This window comes from Phasianus colchicus, chromosome 8 (genome assembly GCF_987193195.1).
Source record: "Phasianus colchicus chromosome 8, bPhaCol1.hap1.1, whole genome shotgun sequence".
NCBI classification, from domain to species: Eukaryota; Metazoa; Chordata; class Aves; order Galliformes; family Phasianidae; genus Phasianus; species Phasianus colchicus.
Window position 1 is genome coordinate 32,295,352 of NC_143443.1, and position 24,293 is coordinate 32,319,644.

The following is a 24,293-nucleotide window of genomic DNA, read 5'->3' on the forward strand; positions in this document are numbered from 1 at the left end:
ACTTTCCATGATGGTACTCTCACTGATTTACTCCTCAGTACTGTTTGTTGTGGAAGTCTTAGGGCCCCTCCTTTCCACATGCATCCTCATATTAGCCAATATCACATAAAGACCGATACAAATTTTTCCCCAGGTAAGATGCTTCCATGGCTTATGTTTGCTTTGATGCTTCTGTTTTTATTTTTTATTTTTATTCTTTTAGTTGCTCGCAAAATATCATATATATTAAAAAAAAAGAAGAAGACAACAGTAGCTTGCTTCATTAATCTGACAGGTCTAAATAATTCCTCAACATTACCGCCTTGTATGCCTTGTCGTATCCATCTGGGTTGACTGAGGGAAGAAGGTGGATTCTGGTATCCTCGATGAGATGCACAATGCGTGGGTTCCCAGCGAGGTATTCCTGACACATGAACTGCATTAACAAAAGGATCAGCTCACGTCCAAGCACTTCATTCCCATGAGCTCCTGCAATGTACCGAAATTCCGGTTCACCTGGCAATCACACAGGACAGAAATGCAGTCAGAGCAGCAAGTGAAGGGTCTGCAGATGTCAAGCAGCAGCTTTTCACTTAGTGCGGGTTGGAGAAATGCCTTAACTGAAAAAATAATTAATGAAAGCATATAAGAAACAAATAATTACTTTCTGTAGCTACTCTAAAATAACAGGCTTATGCATCAGAGCCCCGGTAGCACGCCGTGATCGTATAGTGGTTAGTACTCTGCGTTGTGGCCGCAGCAACCTCGGTTCAAATCCGAGTCACGGCATCACCTTGGTGGTACACACAAGGCTCTGCCTTTTTAGTCAGCCCACGTCAACCCAATCAAGTTCAACACGGCCAAGTCCATTGAAGGAATAAGGCTTGCAAACCCCAAGTAGAACAGATCCAAAAGGGACAACCTCTGGCTTGCAGATGGGCCCATGACACACAGTCTCAGGCACTGATGGGTGGGCAAGGACACAAGACAAATTATTCTGGTGTTAACACCTGGGTAACACCTCCCTTGCATGGGGTGAGCACTTAGCAGGGTATTTACAGGTATGGCAGAGCACGTTTACACCAATGCCTGACAACAACAGCAACACGGTGAGATTTTTATTCATATCCACAGAGGGATCACAGCCTGAATGATTATCTGTTCTGTGGGATTATATTACCGTAGGAAATTGAACCCCCAACACTCACCACTGAAAGAATACTGGGAGATCTGACCTGTCTTTGCTTGCAATGCATACACTCCCATATAAAAAAGCAAATTTTTGTCCAAAGCTACATAAATTTCAGCACTGAAATCCATTCCCCAGCGCTAAGATTCACTTCTACTTTATTACTGCAAAGAATAAAACTCATTATCATTGAAGAATTTGATCCTATATTCAAAATGCCTTCTGTTTGTGCTCATCCTACTCTTCTCATTTTAGAAACTCAGCATTGAAGTTCCTCCCACATACATTCGAAATCATTGCAGCCATGAATATAATTCCATCAGGGATAATTACTGCAGATAGAATGAGGAGGAAAAAAAAAAAACAAAAACCAAAGCAAAAAACCAAAGCCCAACACCCTTCAACAGAATTAGTTAAATTAAATCCTAACCAACTTCATGCTCTCCTGGGTTGTCAGAAATCTCAACAGCGTACAGTTTTAGTCCTTGGTGGCTTTTTCCAATATTGTAAATTCTTGTGATGTTTGGGCACATTTTATTCACAGTTTTCATCAACTGCCAAAGAAAAAATGACATAGAGTTAGACTAACAGCATCAACAGTATTATAATTTTATTCCAGATTGGTTGTTTCAGACGCTCTTCATTTTCTATCTTATTTCTTAGTTGTAAATGCTTTATGCTTAACTTATGAACCAGAGCTCTACTATCACACAACATCGACTTTGTTCAGCTGGAACAAGCTGAAACAGCACAGTGTGGGTGAAGTTCTAGATCTCGCTTACATGAGCTGTATTTGTAGTATTATCACAGACTTAACTACATGATGGGTAGGTTCAAAAGGAATAATAAAGAACAAACAAACAAACAATCCCCTACATAAGTCCTACACTATCAGGAGATAATAGAGCATATGTTCTCAAAACATTACACGACGGATGGAGGGTAATTAGGCTTCTCAACACCTCTTCCTACACGCTCTGCATTGCAATATAAAATCTCATACGAGTAAAATCATTGTTTTAGGCAGTATTGATGTGGCCAAAATAGCAAGACAGGTGTTATCTGAATTACTCCCATAAACATAACGAGATATACTCTTTCAGCAAATAAATGGTATAACAAATTCCTGTGAATTGCTTTACCAGCCTTCAGCAAAAATAAAATAAAATAAAATAAAATAAAGGCAACATCCAATCTGAAAGCATCCACTGTCAAAATCTACTCAGTTAATCATTCCTCCAGATACTGCGTGACATCTAAATGTAATCAATTAGCCTTACTGCTTAATAAAGTGCATAAGGAAGGTCATGGTATGGGCTGTAGTTCTGTTTGTATCAATGGTGCTTTGCAGATGTCATCCAGATAAGGAATCTGCAGTCTAAATCATACCTCAAAGAAACAAACAAAACCTATTTTCATTGCAACATTTCAGGTGAACATTAAGATTCACAAACAAGACTAAAAACATGTGTTCTTACTAACAAATTCTTGTAAATAGCTTTAAATGACAAAATTTATCTGTCTTGATCTTTTTTTTCAGTGGAAGGGATTAAAGAAATAAATAATGACTTTACTGTAAATTGGAGCCCTAGGGTTTATTAATTAGACAATCTTTCCATAAACAAGGGTGCATACATTATTGAAGAAGTACTGCAGCATAACAAAACCTCTTTGCTCACACAGTATTAATATAGAGACAATACTGCATGATAACAAAGCTGATGATTTTTAAAAAAACATTAATTAGATGTGTCCAATTCCCATGTCACCGTTTAGTAAATCAAAGTGGAAACAATTCACATTGAGAAGAACATCATTAAAATTCCTCTCATAAAAGACTTCTATTTATACTCACACTAAAAGACAGAAAAGATGTTTTGTGTTGGTTTTTTTTTTTTCCTAAAGGCTTTTCCATTTCATACATTGGCTTTACACATATGAGAAACAATTTCTTTTGCAAATGTCAACTCAACGCTTCTCTAAAAACGCGTTCACATATGCTTCATCAGTGTGTTACCAGGTTTTGTATGTACTTTTTTCCACCACTGCCATCATCATCCATGTGCTGGTATTATGAGCACCCAAATGTTCCCATGGAATTTTTTCAATCTTCTGGTACGTAAGGGTATGCCATGATTTGTTTTTCCAGTAGAAGCATATATAAGATGCAGGAGGCACTGTTTTACGTTTTCTACACAAGATTTAACAACTCACTGCCAAGTTTTTAAGACAGAATGCTTTAAATCTCCACGGTCAAGAGCCACTGTGTCTGAAATTGCTCACAGTGAACCAAAAATACCAATGGAAAGTGAGCTACGGAAATCTTTCTTACTAGAGCAGCTACTCAGCTCTGAAATAGAGAGATGAACCTGTCCTTGCAGAGTTGTTCATGAAATCCTTCTGCAGTGCAGAAGCTTTCCCGATGTACCTGGCACCAGATACCCAGAGCATCAATTTAGAAAAGCATGTTAAAGTTCATTCCTGGTGAGAAAAATACCTAGAACGAATTTCAAAGCATTTTGCAAACAATGGAAATATTTGTATTGGCCTCAGCAAACTCCCAACCATCTGTTTTATTTCAGGCCTGTGACTATTTCCAAGTTAAACGAAGAACCTTTCCTGAATCAGGTCCTGTGCAACACTCTCCCTGTGTTCTGTGGTCCCTCTGATGGCAGTGTGGGTATAGTACGTGGCTAAGTGTTTATATATAAATACAATGCTGGAAACGAACATATTTCATATTTGCTTTTCTCATGCCCATTTCCTCCAAACGGCACAATAGGTCACCTGGAATGTCACAGTGTTTTCTTTGCGCCTGTACAAACTGTCAGAGACAATTGATGATAATAGTCCGTCAGGGCTTTATTAACTACCAGCAGGGCTGTAAAACATTTCCAGAGTTGTGCTCACCAGCAGTTCTTATTTGACAGTTCCTGTTTGTTTGTCAGTACCAATTATTTATCTTGTTAGCGCCTTGGAAAAACTGCACGCAGTCTTTGAAGAAGCCCTTCAGAACTGGTGTCTGAAGGTCCAATTCTTCAGTTTGGCAGAAAAGGTGTGTTAAATGTGGGTCTGAGTGCTGCCTAAACCTGGAGGAGGCAAAAAGGCTCTCCCCTTAATGCCATTCAGGTTAGGGCTATCCGTTATCCTTTCTGACAATCATTTGGGTATCTGAGTCCTACAACAGACCAGGCATGGCTATCTCTGTGTTCTCTGTTCTGTTCCATGTCAAAACAGAACTTGCCTCCTTCTTGAGTGGAGAGATGGAGACCGTTAATCTGGCCTTGTATGCAGCACAGGATGTTGGCTGGGCATTACTCTAGTTTTCTAGATTTCATTGACTCACCCTCAGATAAAAAGGTAACGCATACAGCCCAAATTCAGAACGTTCTGCACTACCATTCCACCACTTCCATGAACAAAGCTGGCTGTGAGGACCAACACAAGACCTGAAGGATGACTGCAATCTGACTTGTCCCAGAGGAAAGAGTTATGCACAGTTAAACAGACTTAAAAATTAATACACCTATTTTCTAAGCAAAGTATGATTCTGGTTAGACATTTCAGTTTGTAACAAAGACAAGGTTGAAGTTTTGGGCCGTATTCAGATTCACCTCCTTCTTAGGCTTGAAGGTGACTATTTTAAAATAGCTAGCTCTAACATGGAAAGAAATGTCAGATATTTTGGCAGGATTTTCTCCTGCATTCTATTTAATCAGATGTTTCATTTTATGAGAAGGGATGGTTTTCCATTCTTTTGTATGATTCACCTAGGTTACACAAGCAACACGTGTACTTCAGTGTCCATCTCAAATTATTTCCAGAAATATCCATCAGCCATTTTCAAAGCTTGCTTTAGAGTATAAATGCATCATGTCTGTACTTTCTGGACTATATAAATACCTTATGGGCTATAAGATGATCCCTGCTTCTGAGTATGAGTTACAGTGAGTGTCCCTATTGACTGAAGGAAGACTCAAGCACTCTTCCCAAATAAACGTTTCATACTATAAATGTCAACTTCCTAAATAGAGAGTTTTATTAAAATAATCAGAGACTGAAAAATCCCTCCCTCCTACAAATGCTTGACATATTGCAATGTAATGTAATGCTTCCAAAACATGGCCCAGGGAACACCTTCCTCCTCCTCCTTCAGTGTTTATGATAAATAACTCCAAAGATCAGTGCTTTTATGAGATGATTGGCAGCGCTAACAAAACTGATAACAACACTCTGCATTACAAAAAAAAAAAAAAAAAAAGATGTTAACTGTAGAAATTGACAGTTATTGTTCTATTTTATACTCAGGAAAGGAAACATTAAGTTCTGTGGCTGTCACCAAAGAGCAATTTTGGGGGATATAAAACTTAACACATCCCAGCTCGCAATCTTCTGCCTACCAGCAGCAGAACCCAATTAGAATGCAGTCAGTTCTGAACACACAAACTGTTTTGACACGCAGGAACACAAATCGTGGGAGAACACAGAGACAGGTCACAACTGAGCAGTCTCAACCACAGCTGCAAATTTTCTGCTTGTATTAAAACTGGAAAAGCATCCAATTTTAAAACTGAATTTTATTTTATTTTATTTTATTTTTTACCAAAGACCTTTCTAAACTGACCAACCTGTCTTTCTGCAATCGGAATCTAAAGTACCTTTACTTCATTGATCTTGGCAGTAATAATGCCAATTGAGTTTCTACTTGTCTAATCTTTGTGCTAAGAGATATAGGCCATGAAATCTCTGCTGAAATAAGCCTGTGACTCAGTACACAATTGCTCAATAAAAATGAACAGTGATTCATGCAGTACAAATATACTGAAAATTCAGCAAATGATTCACACACTTCAAGTCCAAACATATTATCTCTATATCCTAGAAGAAAGGAGGCAGAAACATTTCCTTGGTGCAATCCACACCTATGTCTGTGCTGATACGAAACAAGATTAAAAAACGACAAAAACAAAACAAAGATTGGCTATTTGAAGAAATAGGAACAAGATTAACAAGGCTAGGAGTTTTAGAACTATACTAACTGGATTTTTTTTTCCTTGGTAAGACAACAAAACAATTTCAAAAGTTTCTGGTGAGATTTTCACTACTCTATGGAGTCTGATGCTCTATAGTTCATTGTAGCTATGCCAAACAACATGAAAGATAGAAGAATTCTAATGGACAAATCAGGGTCAAATTTGTAAGGAGAAACTTCTGTAATGTTCACCAGTTAAATACACATGGAAGCAAAATGATAGCATGTTAGGTGTAAATATTCCCCTGTTGTGCAGTGACACTTGCTTAAGATGACGTACAAATTTAGATACTGAGGTTTTAATGGATTGCAACTTTTAATAATAGAATAAAAGAGATAAAAATTGAATAGACTGCAGGCACATTTAATAACATTTCAATAGGAAGAAATCCTATTCTGTATGAGCTCTGGATGAACTGCACCCATCCACCTCCCCTTCCAGATGGTTACACACCAGACCCTGCTTACCTGCCTCATCTCTTTGTAGTTATGATGCTTAAAGTCGAGATTATCGGTAGTTGTCATCTCGTTTCTTCTGTGGTAATAATTATTTGGGTCTGAGAAAAGAAACGACAATTTTCATATATTTATTAGCCATTTAGAAACAGAAAGATTCTTAATTGTAACGTAGGCATGGAATGTGGAAACCTGACTTCTACGCTCCTACGCAGGTTTTTCAAAAACAAAACTGAAAAGGAACGACGAGTTTGAAACATTCCTCATTACAGCAGAAATCAACGGGTATTGATTTGAACAAAAGCAAGGAGGCAGCAGGCATCTGCTCACTCTGCAGCTACACTGCTGAACTCCAACAGAAATGCAAAAGGGCATCCTCAGGCCACAGAGGAGTGCAAAGGACACGGGCAGACGATGAGTCAGATGCGAGATAAAAGAGCGGAAAAGAATTTATCACATCAGAGGAAAAAGCCCCAGTAAATGTTTTATGTCTACTTAATTAATTTGCTCTCGTAAGGAACGGCGAGTTGTTTTCTACTTTGTGTGGTATTTTCAGAGTATTTGCGCTGCCTACAGAAAGGAACCACTGAACATACCAAACGTTTCTAATTGTTTCCCTCATCATTTGTTATGGTAGTCTAAGGTCTTTTTTAAAAAAGCAACTTTCAAATAATCACACTTTTTTCTATATGGATATAATTTGCAATTCATGCGTTTCATATTATCCAAGGTGGATATGTGGTTTGAATAAAAAAACCTTTCTCCTCCTTGACTTTCCAGGTGAGTGTTCTGGCCATTCACCCGCTAAAAACCAAACCAAAACAACAAACAACCAGCCAAGACCAGCTTAGCTTTAGATTCTGTGATACACAAACTCCTACTCTAATCTATCATGATTTATTTTAGGAATAAACAAAGCTTTTTAGATAACAGAGACATTCCTTAGTGTGCTCTCTCTAGAACATCTTATACTTCGTGAAGCTGTCAAAGTGAGAAATAATTTCTCTTCCCACAAAACCATCCTGAATTGGTTTAAAATTTTTAGGGGAAGAACCAAACATTAAAATCTAAATATCATTCTTGCTGCACAGTGAAAAGACACCTCTCTATAGGAAAAAAAACAAAAACCAACCAGTATCACTAAGCAGCAATGATTTTTTGAAAGGGAAAAAGATAACTATTGGTAGGAGAAATATTTGTCGCAATTTCTTGCAAGAACTAATGCTTTTTGATATTATGGACAACTACCTAGGAATACCTTACAGCTTAATATATTTAAACTTCACATTTCTGATATTAATATATCTAAATTCTAATATTTCCTCCGCCCATAAAATTCTTAATGTATTTATATTTTGGTTCTGTTTTTTTTGTTGTTGTTGTTTTTTTTTTGACCATTTAAGTTATTTATGAAATGAAACATGCAAGGTTTATTAGGTTTTACTGTAAAATCACTCGTATTCTACCACGTATTTAATTTTCATTTAAGTGATTTTCTTCCCCTTTCATTCACTTTCACAAATACTTCTGTATGGCCTATTGAATGGGATGTAAAAAAGCAAAAAATGTCTTGCCCCACCCAAATTTGGTTGTTCAATACACATGGACCTGTGTATAGCAAGCCCAACTGGAAAATTATTTCATTTGGAGCCTAACCAGTTGAGGAAACAAGATTGCTTTGCCTATAAAAAGTTCTGAGGAGTCAAGAGGGTGACATTTCAGACAGCACACCTGCATTTTCAGGTTTTTTTTTTTCCAACCAACTGCAGGTCATCCAGGTCCAGCCACAGCAGCAGTGCTGCAGAAACCCTGCAGACAACTCAGGGATGCCAAACTATTCAAGGTCAGCCCATGCTAATTTACAGAGGTTACTTGTCAATGTATCGATGGCAAAGAAATAGAAATTGCAAAAGGACTTCTTGTAGCAAGATGCAATGTGCTTAATGCCTCAAGGAATATCTTTAACATCATAAAAATATCTACGTTGTAAAAATTAATATAAAAATCAGCATTAAAAAAAAACAGCCAGAATGTTGAAGGCATTCTCTATCACCACAAGCCAAAATATACAGCAGCTGATTTTTTCCTGATACTTTAATCCCATTCCTTTCAAAGTCTGGCACTTTTTCCATACATCAAACATTAATGTCATGGGAATGACTGTGAATACTGCAGAGCTGGTGGAAAGTCAAACTGAAAAACACATACAGTGAGAACGATGGCATCTCTAGACCTTCCTCAGAAAACTTGCACTATTTGACAGCTCCCCAGAGAGTTAACACATATTTTGCCAGGTTCTACTCCAAGTCGGCTGGGATCATTGGATTTCTGCTGCAGCAGGAATACAGATCAGAAACTTAAGGACTAAAATGTAGATATGCATAAAATATCCTGCACAGTTGTCTAGGACCACCTTGGCAAAATTATTTTCTTTCATGAAACGGAGTGAAAGATATTCAAGCCAGAGAATAATTTGAATTGAAATGCGCTCATTTATTCACAACGCCATCTCAGACAGCCTCTCTTTCTTCCAAGGGGGAAAAACACTGCAAATGTGTGGCACTTCCATTTAAACTGAGGAATATATTAGCATTTTCTTCCACTAATCTATCTTTACTTTACCATGAGAGTTAAATAAGATTTCAGGTAAAGATAGCTTGTTTCCTTCACACTGTATTTCTCCAAAAAGATAGGCAAATGGCTAGGAAGTCTTTTCTATCCCCATTTCTATGAAAGGAGATCAGCTTGAAAATAGCCCACCAGTCCTCCATGACAGTTCTGGGGGTTGCCCATAAATTAAACCTAGCACCAGAGAAGACCCTTTGCTGAGTAGTTTGACATGTAGGTTGGATTTTCTGTTGTACTCTTCTACTATACGTGGATTATTTTCTACATATGTTGAGATATAGTCAAATACCTCACAACTAATTCCAATTCAAAAGACTGAATGAGATATGCAAGAGAAAAACTCTCGACCTCTGGTAGTTTCTTCTTAAAAGTTTTCTAGCATCATTTGATCTTCCTAATGAGTTCCTACAATTCTATTCTAATAATAAATGGAGAACTCTAATGGAAATCATAATAACAATGAGCACTGGCAATACTTCTCTAGAATGGTAACATTCTGCAGATAAAATATGAACAAAAGCCTTTTAAAGATGGCCACTGCATTCTTGGAAGACATCACATCTGTTGTGAGGAGTATAGAGATAAATAATGCATTGGCCTTTCCCAGGAGCAGTATTGAAATTGGTCTCATTTTTATTCAGTATTTGCTCAAGAGAACTTCCAAAAAAAGTTTTAAATCGTAGAAGATTAAGTTTTAGCTTTGTTACGATAAAAACAGAACCCTGGGACAGGTTGTCACTTTAAGCAAAAATTTACTCTCAAAAGTAATGTGCTGAATTCAGCGCCGCTGCATGCACAATCACCAATAATCAGAGCTAACTGTGGAGATTCATTCAAAGTGAGCACATGCCCAGACTTAAACCAGGTAGCTTGACAAAAAGAGGCAAGCAGTGAAAATAGGACCGAATGATGCATCTACTGCAGGACGCAGTACTCCATTACAGGGGAGTTAAAGTTCATCTTTTATCTCGAGTTGAAAGCGGTGGCATAATCATGATATCAATGATAGTCTTCTATATAAGAATTATTAAAAATTAAATTTTATCACAAATTTATTCAATTTAAAAGATTGCCTATTGCCTTGAATACTCGACAGTATAAATAAATGCATGAAGAGCTAGGCTAATTTTCTCTCTCCTCTCTGGCTACTTTTGATCATACACATTTTCTTTTTGATTTTTTTTTTTTAAGTTTGAAAAAGAACAGGCAAGAAAAGTACATCCATCCCTCTGAGGCAATTACAAAAGATTGTGCGTGTCAGTCTACATCTGTGTAAATACTGACATTTTGGAGATCGAGGAGAGAATTATGGGCACCTGTCCTCTATTTTCACCAGCAAGTAATGGCAGCTCTGATACCCTGGCACAGGTAGAATTTGATGGCACCTATCCCCAAGTGTTTTTCCATTGGTGAAACAGTAAATGTCCTCTGTTGGTTGAAAGGCAGTACTGACATAGTTGGATAGCACAGCTGTTTCTGTAGAGCTACAGTCATAATCTAGAAAAGGTTGTTTGTCGAAACTAGCCTGCAGTACAGCAAAAATGCATTATGAATAATATATAAGCATTCTGCTGACAAAAGTGACAAGTATCTTAGTAACACTATTGATCTAATCGGTAATATCTCTGTACAAGTCTTCTTGTAACCACAAGCAGTGGTTCTCACTTTTTGTCCATGTTTGGGTCATGTAGTATACACTACAGATTTAATTAGCAGGTCCTACTACAGGACCTCACTGGCTCTAGCTGTTTTATGGCCTCCTGCCAGCGCTAACAAGCTGTGCTAGAATATTAATATCTTATACAGGTTTCTTTTTTCATCTGGTATTCCTTCCCCTTTAAGCCTACATGATGGAAAGCTGATACATAGCACCAGCTCAGTGCCAACCACTTAATGTATTCAGGGATTAATAAAGACATAAAAACCTACCATTACAAGTTAAAATGACATGAAATGAGGCACTGTTATGAAAAACCTCCAGAACCATCTTCCTTCCTTATAAACCACCTTTTTATCTTGGGGTGCTTCCCTACACCCTACGTCACCTGCACTGACATTGGCTCAGGAGGACACAGTGCATGGGAGCTCTGAAATCTGTCCAAGCTGTTCCTCTTGACAGTTTGATATCTTGTACATCTACCTGCAGGGTGCAAATGACGAGTGTACCATTTACTCAAGGAAACCGAGTATGGCAAAACTACTTCTAAGGATCATTGGCTTCTGAAAGGATAAGGTTGGGTGAACCAACAGAGTCCTACTCACTGTTTTTTATGAATTTGTTTTTTCCCAGTTTTACATGGGAACCCTCTTTCAGAAAAGGAAGCTTGATTTCTAGTTGCACAGTCAATGCAGTGTAGCAGAGCAGCATGATCAGCGAGGCTGGACCCAACACCAAACCAGCTGGCTATTTAACTGGAACCAAATCAAGTGAAGTCTATAAAGGGTGAGGACATTCACTTACAGGGATCTACAAAAAATAAACCATATCCTGCTGGTCAACAACATGTGTGGAAAGGCCTCTGCAACCTGGGAAATATTTTCTTTTGAGTGTTTTGCTTGCAATGAATAAAGTGAGCTAGAAGAAAGAGATGTCAGTCCTCTCTGAGCTAAAAAGATGGGCCAGCAGCTTACCAAAACCCATTAGTTCCTGCAGTCCAATTACATTTTGAATAAACCCACCCCATTCAATTGTTTCCCAATGAATGCATATAGCATTTTCTTTCAAGAATAAACAGAACTAGCCTCTGCAGACAATTAACTCAATAAAGGACTGTCAGGAGGAAGCCCCAGTGCTGTTTCTGTGCTAATCCAAGCTCTTCAGCAAGCTGTAACAGTACTCATTTCAACAGCAGACAAAGTGCAGATAGATTCTGATCTCAGTAACACTTTCACCACCAGCATGGTGCTGCGAAGCTGTGACAAACGTTAACACTTCAAAGCAGAATTTGGCCCTATATGGGTGTATAACCAATAAGAATATAAAAGTGTAAAACTGCTGCAATTTAAAACAAACCAACCTCACAAAAACACATCTTTCAAAATATCTGCATTTTTGCTCCTTCCTCTGTCCTTAGAGAGAATTACTCTTTAAGTTGCTCTCTAAAATAGTATTGAAACACCTGAAGGACAAAAAAAATCAGGCTACCTCTGCTTGGCATTTGAAGACCCTACATCAACAGTGGAACGGGAGGCAGCAAGTCTCTGAACAGCAGCAGGCACAGTTAAAGCAGTAATGATAGGCTCTGGAAAGGCAGTTCTCTTTGTGGTTCTAGTATTTCTGAAAATGCTATTCATACCCCCCTGCAAAAAAAAAGAGAGATCGATTCCCCAGGGTGCCAGGATTTAAGAGCAAAGAAAAAAAAAATAGCAGACGAAAGATCTGGAGTGAGCAGAATGACAACTTAGAGAAGGTTTGGACATAGAGTTCTTCAGACATGCAGAAGTTAATCCATCGTGAGACTATTCATGACATGGTTATCAGAAATATGGGTCTGTCACAAAGAAGGCCCCTTTTCTAAGGTTTCACTTTGTATTCAGTAACAAACTCTAATTATACTCTACACTTGTATTATAAAAGAAACATCAAATGCTCAACATTTCTGCTTAGCACCCAGTTTCTAGTCTCAACCAAGGATTAAGACCATTTACCATCAGTCAGAGCATTTGCCTTCAAATTAATTCAAAGGAGTCCTATAGCCTGTGCAATAAAGTTAAAAAAAGAAGAATAAAAAATCAGACTGCATTATTACAATGGCTCTTTCTTGCCTCTAAAGCTAAAGATTGTCTTGATATATAATTCTATTGCCTCCCTACTACGTGTGCACTCAGTAAGATTAATTGCATTGCACTTCAACCCAAACAACAGAGACAATCTTGTTAGATCTTCCATGGAATCTTGTTTTATTAATACAGCCAATTATATATACTACAGAGTTGTGTTTGAAATGAGTTACCCTGATATTGCCCATATCTCTGGACAGATACTTTTCCAATTCTTTTTGCACAGCCCTCTCCATTAAAGAGAGGTATTGTGTCAAGAGCAAAAATTATTCAAAGGACTTAAAATTGCTGTGTCTTGGCACAGGCATTGATGGCAATGCCAACTGAGCAAGACTTACCTGGCAAAGGACACCCTAAGATTTCCAGCCTCATACAGATGCTGCCTTCTTCATACCAGGACCGAGGGTTTATGCGGATGTAGCGTGCAACCAGTGGCACAGGCAGCATATTGAGAACAGGGATCTCCTTCTCACTGTTTCCTTCAAAGATCTGTGCAGGCAGCAAACACGTGAAAATGCTAAGATCAGTTATTCAAAAAGACTTTTGGAACAGTGACAGGGTCAGGTAATGTCACCAGCCCCAGACTGAGAGTTCTCCTGAGAGGGGCAGAGGAGCAGGAGCCCACACCCTCCCTCTGTAATGGGCATTTTGACCCCATGGAACAGTGGCCTGATGCCAACCCATGTTCATATCTCATCTCAGGTAGTGTCAGGGCAGCATTCACTTTCCTGGTCAGAGACATGGTGATTTCCCTTAAAGGATAGCTCAAGCCCCTCCTTGTATCATACGATGGTGCTCTTAAATTTACTTCAGGCTGATGGGACCACTGAGAGATGTTCCTTTTATGCTGACTGATGTTACAAAGTAAAGTTCCATACAGACAGTCCCCCTTTCTACCCTGTTTGCTTCACCTCACAAAGAAAAATATCTGCATCTTGGTACTCACCACATCTCCAGATTCATTTCTGACAGCAGTCCATGCATGGCTGTCATTGCTCACCAACACTCTGAAGGAGGTCACCCAGTTACTCCTGGAAAAAGACAAAGAGGGCTGAAGTTATTTTTCCACAGCTAAAACTGACTGCAAATTTTGTCTCATTTTATAAAGCACGTAAGGTTGCTAGCAATGCAAATCCCACTTGGCACAGCCATATCAACACTTAGATGAAAATAGTGACATGTGAATCTAGATTTAGCAGATGATCAAAAAATCCTAGTGAAAAGAAGCAGAGAAAAGCCCAAGTCAGTATTCTGGAATTCCGGGACGTGAGAGAACACTGCTTTTCTGGAGGGGCCACTTATCCTGAAAGAAAAACATCATGTACATTCACTTCAACGTTCAGAAGTCTTACCTTTACAGCTACACAACATTTATTATTTCTGCTGCTGTCATCAGAGAGCTTAGGAAAAAATAAATAAAAACCTCTACAAAGTCTGCCAGTTTTAAGCAGGAACGTCTTCATTCCCTGGTTCAGATTTTCCTTCCGTTTGCAGGCTGGTTCCACTCCTTGCTATGAGCATTAAGCCTCCACCTGGCACGGATCTTGAGAAGCCTATGGCTTGTGAACCACAGCCTGCAATAATTCCTGGTTTTATTAGCAGTAGAGAGGAAGACGCACATAATTCTCCCCCTGTACAGCAGAGTGCAATTGATCACAGCACTAGCACACTGCTACACACCAAGATCAGACTTCGATAGGGTAAGATACCCTAGATACCAGTTTCCTAATTTACAGGAAAATACCCTAATACAACAAAAACAAAATCTTCATTCATGTTAAGACAGCACCTTGTTCAACCAAAGAGGTGAAATAGGTTATTGCTTCCCATAACCTGAGTGGAGTAAAACTGATGTGGTTCTTTAAGCATTTCCCATGGTAACGTGTACAGCTACAGAGAAGGTAATGCCCCAAATATCTCATCATGCTTTCTGATCTGAAAAAGTAGCAGGGGGTTGGAACCAGGTGATCTTAAATGTCGCTTCCAACCCAAACCATTCTGATTCTACAATTCCACCCAGCAAAGACAGAAAGGAAGAATTTCAGAAATGGTGAACACCAAAACCCCAAGAAGAGGAAAAATAACTTTTCTGATTGAAAAAGGAAGCAAGTCTGAGAGAAATAATCCCAGGTTTGAATGGGGGACGCATGTATTCAATGCGCATAACTGAATTAGGGCGGTTTTCAGAGTGAGGATAAACAACCAAAAGAGGCAGTGTTACAAACCAGAAGACATCATTGCTTCTGAAGCACTCCCAACTAGGACTTATTTACCATATTTTAATTTTCTCACTCCATACACTCAATAGAAGCTCAAACTTTTCCTGGAGGAAAATATATACTAATCTTTGTACACATAATCCATCCTGAGCAATAACAAGTGAAATGCTTCTCAGAGGCAGTTTGCCAATTAAAATACAAATGGGACCACATCCAGACTTGTACAGTTGCAGAATAGGAGGATTTCAGGGGATTGTGGGAATACATAAGTCAGCATGATGCATTAGGTCACATGCTGCTAACTGGCTTGCCTGTAAGGAATAAACATCCTCTTTGCATTTGTGAGGTGCAGAATAAACACAGCACAGATGACCTTCTCCATCCCACTAGCAATAAATACTAAAACTGCATCTATGGGTGTAAGTTCTTCCTCTTTTTCCCCTCAACATAACTTAAGGAAAACGAAAAACAACACACGAAAAACAAAGAAACAAAGCCATTAACCAAGCAATAAGCGTCTGCCACTACTAAGGAGGTTGAAGTAAATTCAGTTTCCTCTCCAAAAAGGGCATCTTCTGCCTTGAAGTCACATTTCTAACTGAATGTCTTTAAATTCAGGGTACTTCTATGGAACCAGATCAGCATTCACATGATCGATCTGCTTGAAAGCTGCAGTTATTTCACACACATGCAGCACAGAAGGTCTGATACTTCCAGGAAGCAAATGGATACGGTGCACATGCTACAACCAACAGCCAGTCTGAGCATGGCAAGCACAGCACTTCCTGGAATTGAAGAGTTTGACACATGCAGAGTGCCTGTTTTATTGGGGTATACGCGGAAATGTGAAGTGTTCAGGGAAACTCATCACAGACCAGCTGAAGTATTAAAAGTTACCTCTAGCTCCTCATGCACCAGCACAAATATGAGCTCAGGTACCATCTCCATGCCTGACCCCATTTCATCTGTGCTACAAAAGGGCCATGAGATACAGATGTGACAGAATTATTTGGATTCAGGTGTTTCCCATTAATGATTCCTTGTGAGATTTATGCCAGCTTTAACTTTCCAAGAAAAAATCATCTGAGAAATCTCAGTGTGTTTTGCTAAGACTGATCAACGAGTTAACCAGCAATTAAATGCAAATATCAAAACACAATCCAAATTTACTCACTGTAGTGGATTTCAAAAAAAAGCATTTTTTATAATTAGCTAATTTTCATCCTTGATGTATTGTCTACAGATTATGCTTATCTGGACATCTTTAATTTTAAGTTCAGTTTCCTGTGATGAATGAAAAATGTTCAGCTTATCCATTTCCATCCAAAAAAACAAGTTGGGGGCAAGCCTAAGCAACTCACTCATGGACAGGGGGGAAACTTTATCAAAGCAGAGAGCAGATTTCCTCCAGGAACAACAGTGGAGAGGTACCAGGAGGTTTGGCTGCCTGACATCCATCAGGTGAGCACATCAACCTCTGACTGTCTGGATATGGTTTTAGTTTGTGCAGTGTGGACTATTTAGAGCCAAGCTTCTCAATTATGGACAGCTGTGTGAGCAACAGGTGAGTTATCCCACAGGATGCTCATCCACACCACCCAGTCTCACTGGATTTAAGGCAAATGGGCAAAGATTCAACCCCACAGCCACTGAGATGCTGCAGAGGAGACCGAAAAGCATTGGCAGAGTTCAGATGAGGATCACCTACAGACTCTGAGCTGACTGTGTCATTCATTTGCTGTCAGGGCAATCTAATCTGTCTCCATTGCAAAATTCAAAAGTAGAAAATAAAAACTATAGGCAAACAGATTTGTATCCTTCAACAATACATAAATCAACAAGTCCAAGTGCTTGAAATAGAGGAATTTATACAAAAAAAAAAAAAAAAAATGCTAGGCAAACATTAGATTAATCTCTAATGATGCAATACAATCAGCCTGCTGGCAGTTAATGATTTTCTGATTGAAAAAGCAATCTGTAATCTCACGCAAATAAATATAAAACCATTAATATAGCCTAAGAATATTTCCATGGTTAACATTTTAAAGCACCAACTGCCCAACAGTTTCAAAAATAAGCCAAGTTAAAAAATGCTCTGGCTAACCACAGGTAGCCCAGCAAGTTCTGCAAACTAATTAAAATGAACATGATTTAAGAGATGGAGTTTGAACAGCAAGCAAGGGTGGGCTTTTTTTTTTTTTTTTAATAATTGAAATCTTTGAATATTTAATTTTTAAAATTGCTTCTAGCTGACTTAAATGAATACACTGCTGTGAGATCTGGCTCTTTGGAAGCCCTGTGAAGAAAAGCTCAAGGCAAGAAATTCTCTTTCTCTGAATGAATTAAACATGGATTTTATTATTTTTTTTTTTCCCAAAGTCTCTTCTCAGTGAGTTTGTAAATGTATTTCCCATCCAATAGCAGCATCTTACAGTGGGTTTTTATAAGATTTTAGTCTCTGGCCTTCCTTGAAAAATCCATGGAATGGTTGGGTTGGAAGGACCTTAAAACTCATCCAGCTCCAACCCCTGCTATGGGCTGCCTGCCCCCACCAGCTCAGGCTGCCCAGGGCCCATCCATAGATGTGGGCACCTTCAGGGATGGGAAACACATAATTCTGGGCAGCAGTGCCAGTGGAAATCCAGCTGTAGTTGTTTCCCATCACTACTATGCTTTCACACTTTAAAAACATTGTATGGCCTCAAAGATATCCTTGGCCTCAAAGGTTTTACAATTTTAACACTTTTTATTCACAGGCCACTCCTTGCAAAGGGATCTGCACGTGCTTGAAATTCTTCCTCCACCACACCTTTTCCCATCTTTTATATCTACTAAATACAATCAGCCTCTGATTGCTCTGACGGTAACCAGCAGAGACTGCCACTTGTGTGCACAGCTCTGAGCACACTTACAGCAATGCTGGAAGGGCTCCTGCCTACTGAGTGTGCACAAAGACATGGCCAAGCTCTTGCTGTGTGCAGGAGGGATGCTGGCTTGGGAAGGGGAAAAGGAGCAGCTGCACAATAGCCTTTTAGTAACCCCACACTTAGCCACTCTCATTGCAAAGAGGCATAATTCACACTAAAAATATACAAATCAATGCTGTGGGTAATACATGTGACTAATCTGTTTCCTGTATTTATCTGGTATATCCTTTTCCTAAAAGCTTCAGCTCATTTGGTTTAAAGCTTCCTATTGTAGTACCCTTCCCCTTCTGAACACCCCCAGGAGCAGGGCAGGCTCTCCCCCCACAAGGCATCTCCACCATGCCAGAGTTAAGAAATGAGCCCGGGGCAGGGGTTGGAACTAGCTGATCTTTAAGGTCCCTTCCAACCCAAGCTATTCTGTGATGATAACTAGTGACACTGAAATCAGATTGTTGAATAACTTGCATGGTGTATTTGATATGATGTCAGCAGACTGGGAACTCACTCAGTGAAACCTGACTTCAGGGAGGCTGTAAGAATCTCTGCAGTCCTGTCACCCAGTCAGGGCCAATATCAGCTCACGCTGATTTAATGTGCCTTAACAGTTTGTGTCCGTACATAGCAGCTGCCTATTTTATTACAGGATGTGGATAAAACACTGAGACATTTTCATTGAATTTGCTGAAGTTGTTATTCAGGGTCTGTTTTCAAATCCTCAACATGGGGAAAAAGGGCATTGCTTTGGAAGTCAATGCCAAACATGTCTGTTGTTCTCGTGAGCTGGACCATGTTTACAATTTATTCCACTGTGCTTCCAAAGCAGTGTTGTGTTTGGTTTGTTTTATCTCTGTATTTTACCCCTTCTTCTCACGTACTGTGCAAATTGTTTTCTTGGGTATCTGTAGCAACAACTCAAATACCAATAAATAACCACTCTGCTGTCCCAAAGGCTAATGGTGCAACACTGGGCTATCGCTGATAAATTCCTGATTATTGGAATACCAAAGATGCTGATGAGACTCTCTCATCAAAAAGACAATCTTAGTATTACTAAGACATAACAAGTGGCTAAAGAGGGGAGGAAGGAAGAAAATTTCACCCTCTTGCAAGCATCAGATTTTACCATCTTGGAATCCTCACTTAAGAATTTTCCCATAGAAATGAGTCTTGGCTCCTCAGGAAATGGAGGTGAACATTGCAGTAACAAGAAAGTGGGGAAACACATTTAGCTCAGGAGTCAAGAAAAAGCAGCATTCTGCACCACCCAAATCAGCAGCAAATAAACAGCACTGACTTGAGTTTAACCTCAGCTGCATCTCTAGAAACCTTGCTGCAGACCTGCTGTTCCCTACTAATGGTTTATAAAGAGAGATGCTGGGGGTCACGATGGGTTGCATCGCATACAGAAAAGCCTGAGAAGGGGCTATAAAATACTGCAAATTTATTCCCCTAGCAAACTGCAAGCGTTCTGTTTTTAACACAGGTTATCAGATACAAAATCAAGTTTGCTGGATATTTGATATCCCTATGAAGTGTGCCACAAGAGTAACAGACAGGTGGGAATAACCCCAGTCTCACAAGAAGGCATACAGACTGACCTCTACCCACACTGGGCATTGAGAACTGCCATTTCCTCACTTGTTTTCTTAAATTAAATGTTTTGCATGTGAGTTTATATATATATATATATATATATATTTTTTTTTCTTTTTTTACAAGTATTTTGACTTTCTCCTGCTAAATTGTCGAAATTTACTCCAGAATGAGCATTCTGCACAGCTTGTTGCAGCCATGCTTTTTTACATTGTCCCTTTATTTTCTGACAAGTAATATTAGTGCATCATTTAGCATGTTTGAAATATTAACTTAAAAAGAATGTATCATCACAAATATAACTTGCTGAAACATCTCATCCACTACTCTAAAAATCAAAACATCCTCTACCTCGAAGTTGTTGAAGCTTTGTATTAACACACCAAGTCTCTTTAAACATATGGGTTTTTTCTCAACACGAAAGATGGCACTGAGCTATCAAGATTATTTGGGTTGTGGGAAACATGTTGTCAAACTGCTAAGAGTGATTAATATTTTCTTCCCCTCTCTCAAAAGAGTGCATATTTTAAACTATCACATCATTGCTTTAAACACGGCCCAATTCCACTGTGATGCTTCCAGTGTCCCTCTCAGCCTGGAACAGTTGTTTAAAGATACATAATTCATAAAACTCAAAGAATTTTGGCAGAATTAAAGAGAATTACACACTATATTTTTCCCCCAAATACTCAGCCATAAACCTTCCGGTAGCTCAGCTAGATTGGATCTGTTGGCATCCTCAGTCTCTAAGAAGAGGATGTCACGTGCATCTCTAAAAGGTTACATCACTCACACGACCTTCTTGAAAGGCAAACAAAACAGCTCTGCAAACAGAGTTCAGTAACATCCTTCTGTTAACAATGATATTCACAGCGAAGCAGTGTGGTAAGGGCCATGAGATGCTAATCCCCAAACGTGCTCAGTTCATAGGAAGAAGTGGGTGTCCCACACTCTTGCAAGGTGTTAGATCTTATTTACGCCAGCCCACACGAGCAGCACACCTGAGTTCCACATCTCATCAGAATGGAAGCCAGAAAGGAGCCCTGCTTCTCCAAATTGTTCCCCACTGCCTCAGAAACTCAACATCTGCAGATCTTCTGGAGAGCCCAACCCACAGCTGGTATTGATGATGGTAAACAGAGTGCTTTTACCACGGTTTTGGGTTTCTCAGGAGTGCCTGCGGTGCTCAAACTGCAACACCCACCAAGTGCACATATTTGCTTTGACTGGTAAAGACCCTCCCTGTTCAAAGGTTTCATGCAAGGCCTGTTTCTGCCTGTGACAGGAGAGGGAGAGAAAAGCAGAACAATTCATTTCCAAGTAGCTGTCATGGAATTTGCAGCCACACAGCTCAAGTACAGAATTTGACTTTGAGAAGTGTTTTTCTCTATAAAGGAAATGATTAAACAATTCAAGTATTCATTACTAACCAAGCATGGCTTCTTTCTCTAGTCAGGTCACGTGTGCTTTCAAGAGCTGTTTCAGCACATTGGCCTCGTCCTCCTTAATGCTCTCATGTCTCAAGCTCGGGCACAAATGCCCTGGGAAGGCAGACAAAAAAAGGCAACTTTGGAAGTGAAACTAAGAGAGGACAAACTAAGGTGAAGCAGTTCCTATCAGAGTACGAAGGGTGACAGCTTCATGCATTTTTGTGCTCTTTGCATTATGTCAGGCGTGACCTGACAGAATCCATTTCCTGTGAAGTCCCTAAAACTGCTAAACAAGGCTGAGGTGAAGAGACCATCTCTGCTTGGGTGGAGCAGGCATCAGCAAAGCCAGATGACAGCCGCCAGAGCTGTTATAAAGGAGTAAAGGGTTGCTTCCTGCACCAGCAAGCTAGCTTTGGCTACAGCATCAGAAGTAGCTGCAGAATCAAAGGCCAGATTCCCAGTGGCTCCAGTATTGCAGCCTCACAACGCGGAGTAGAGTGATTTCCTGCAGCACTCAGTGCAGTGTCCTTGCCTGCCTTTCCTTGTCATTACATGTCCCCATTAAGTCAGCTGCAGGAAGTTAAAGGGACAGGTATGAATCTGATCTGGGCAGTAGTTCACAGGTGACTTTCATTTAAGTAATTTTTTTTTCCGCTTTGTTCAAGTTTCTTGTTCAATATGAAGACAGAAAAATTGCTTTTTCTGATTCTTAATCTGTATCACATAATAGCATTGGTGAACCTAGCACACACATATCCTGGTGTCTTGACTTTCTTATATAATGCTGGGAAAATCTCCAAGGCTTAAATAAAATCCTACCTTGGCTCTCAGGCTTGGCAGGCTTTTGCTTCTAATACAACACAGAAGAGAAGGCTGTTTTCTGTCTCTCCTACCCAAAATAAGCTTATTTTCCAATATACCCATGTTTCTATTATCTATGAATGCACTTTTCCTGTCACATAACTTCATAAAGTTGGGAAGATGCCTCAGGTAGCATAACGACATCTTTTTCTACAAACTCATTTCATCAGTAGTGCTTTTTGTTACTGGCAGCAAAGCATAAGAGGAAGATAATGTGTCTCTCCTTTGTCTCTCGTGCCCACTGTAATAGAACACTCACCAAAGCACCTGCCCACAGGAGCACAAGTCCCACCAGGATGTTGTCTGATGCAGTCCTGATACCATCACGAGTACCAATGTACCCACCAGTGCTCCTCAACTCCAACCCAAGGCATGCTTTGCTTCACGCTCAGTCTCTACTGTTCTCCAGATTCCATTTCTCTTCATGCAGCTCCTGTCCACCCCAGGGTTTCATGTTTTTAATTTCCTCTCACTACCTTGGCTGCTGGAGGGATGCTCCACTACAGCTAATTTGGAAAGTAGGACCCGACATTGCTCTGGACACATTGTCACCAAGTGCTGTGATGCTGGAAATCATAGAATATCCGTCCTGGTCCAGATGAAGGCTGCGTATTGAAAATCTTATTTTGGTACCTCTATCAGTATCAAGTTAATTTTAAAATCTAGGGACTGACACGTATAAAAGATGAGCCAAACATCAACTAAAGAGATTTCATCTCTTCTATCTGATGATGGGGGCCGAGGAAATGAGGTGAACTTGAGGGAGACCACTTCCACAAACTAAATTAGAAACATGGAATCATTAAGATTGGAAAAGACTGCTTAGATCATTTAGTCCAATCATCAACCCATGCTACCATGCCTACTGCACCAGACACTGACAAGAGAAGCCACACTTTCCAGGAGATATTGACCTGCCTCCCACTGCATCACTGCTCCACGAGGCAGAAATGTGCCAATTTCATTGCAAGCTGAGCAACAACTCAGGAAGAGCCTGGATCAGCTCTCCCAGCATCAGCCCCAATCCTCCTGAAGGCCATCACCATTCTGCCCACCAACTTTTCATGGGGCGTGTTAAGAACAAAACCAAAAAAAAAAAAAAAAAGCCTCTCCAAAAACCCAGACAGTACCAGCTACAAATAGAACATCGAGTCTGCAAACTCACAATACAGCCAAACTAAAAATAGCAGTGTGACAAGATAAAGCAGTGCAGTGCTGGTGTTGATGAGAATAGCAACGTCAAGAGTATGAATACGTGAAAGAATAAGCCTTTGCTACTGTAATTATCCAATGCAGAACAGTGTGGAATAAATATAGAAATCCTATTGCCAAAAAGGCTCCTGCTTCCACTCTGTTGTTGCAAGAAACGAAATATCAGAAAATTAAACACTAGAAGGAAAATTATATCTTTTTCATGTTTTTCCTAGCTATGATGTTTTTCATGTTTCCCTTTTATTGTGCATCACACAGGTCTTGTTAATGAGGGATCTGACCAGAAACCAATCGTCTCCTGTGCACTTGCTGGAAAAGGCCTCTCTCCACAAGCAGGGAATTTGCTCACATAATACAGTGAGACCCAACCAGAAGTTAAGCAAGACTGAGTGAACATTGTACAAAGATCAGGAAGAAGATAAACCTTCACCTCCAGTTCCTGTTCACGCCAGCTGATTGCTCTGCTCCTGGTATACAATTAACATCTTATTCCAATTGTATCGTAGCAATCTGGGTTGCTACACTCAGAAGCAGGCCACAGATGAGTAAGTGCACACAAATGCATACAACTCTTTGCAACTGGGGAACCAAATGTGGTAGACCTGGGCTATACATGGCTGGATTGCCTCTTTGCAACAACAGAATTAGGCTGCTGCCTGACTTGTTGCAAGCTCTCCTTAAAATCTTCATCACAAGTAGACTCTAAATGCACAGTCTTCCTCCCATCCATAAAGCCCAAACTGCATGCCTGCTACCAATCAGCTCACTCGTGGTCAAAACCTTCTGCATGGGTTTGGGTTGTTATAAATTTAGAACAAAAAGTAAGGATATAAAAAATTGTTTTAATTTAAGAACCGTCTCGGAGTTTTACCATTTACTCTTTCATATGATAAGCTAATCAAGTTAATTCTGGAAAAGAATTAGAAAGCTTAACACAATGAAATTTGGCTAAATACGTATAAAGGCATATAACCCGTTGCCTCCTTT

The 24,293-nt window shown here is 39.6% G+C and overlaps 1 protein-coding gene and 1 non-coding gene across 2 annotated transcripts in view; one reads left to right on the top strand and one right to left on the bottom strand.

Annotated features, from left to right (window-relative positions):
• CPXM2 (carboxypeptidase X, M14 family member 2) overlaps positions 1–24,293 on the bottom strand; it is a 66,164-nt gene that overhangs the window by 13,883 nt on the left and 27,988 nt on the right. The window contains exons 4-8 of the mRNA XM_031597347.2: positions 14,011–14,095; positions 13,403–13,553; positions 6,669–6,757; positions 1,599–1,722; positions 299–495 (exon numbers count right to left, since the gene is read on the bottom strand). Coding sequence (XP_031453207.1) covers positions 299–495; positions 1,599–1,722; positions 6,669–6,757; positions 13,403–13,553; positions 14,011–14,095 — 646 coding nt within the window. The remainder of the gene's footprint in view (positions 1–298; positions 496–1,598; positions 1,723–6,668; positions 6,758–13,402; positions 13,554–14,010; positions 14,096–24,293) is intronic.
• Positions 697–768, top strand: TRNAH-GUG (transfer RNA histidin (anticodon GUG)). Its single transcript has one exon. It is a non-coding gene; the product is annotated as a tRNA-His (tRNA).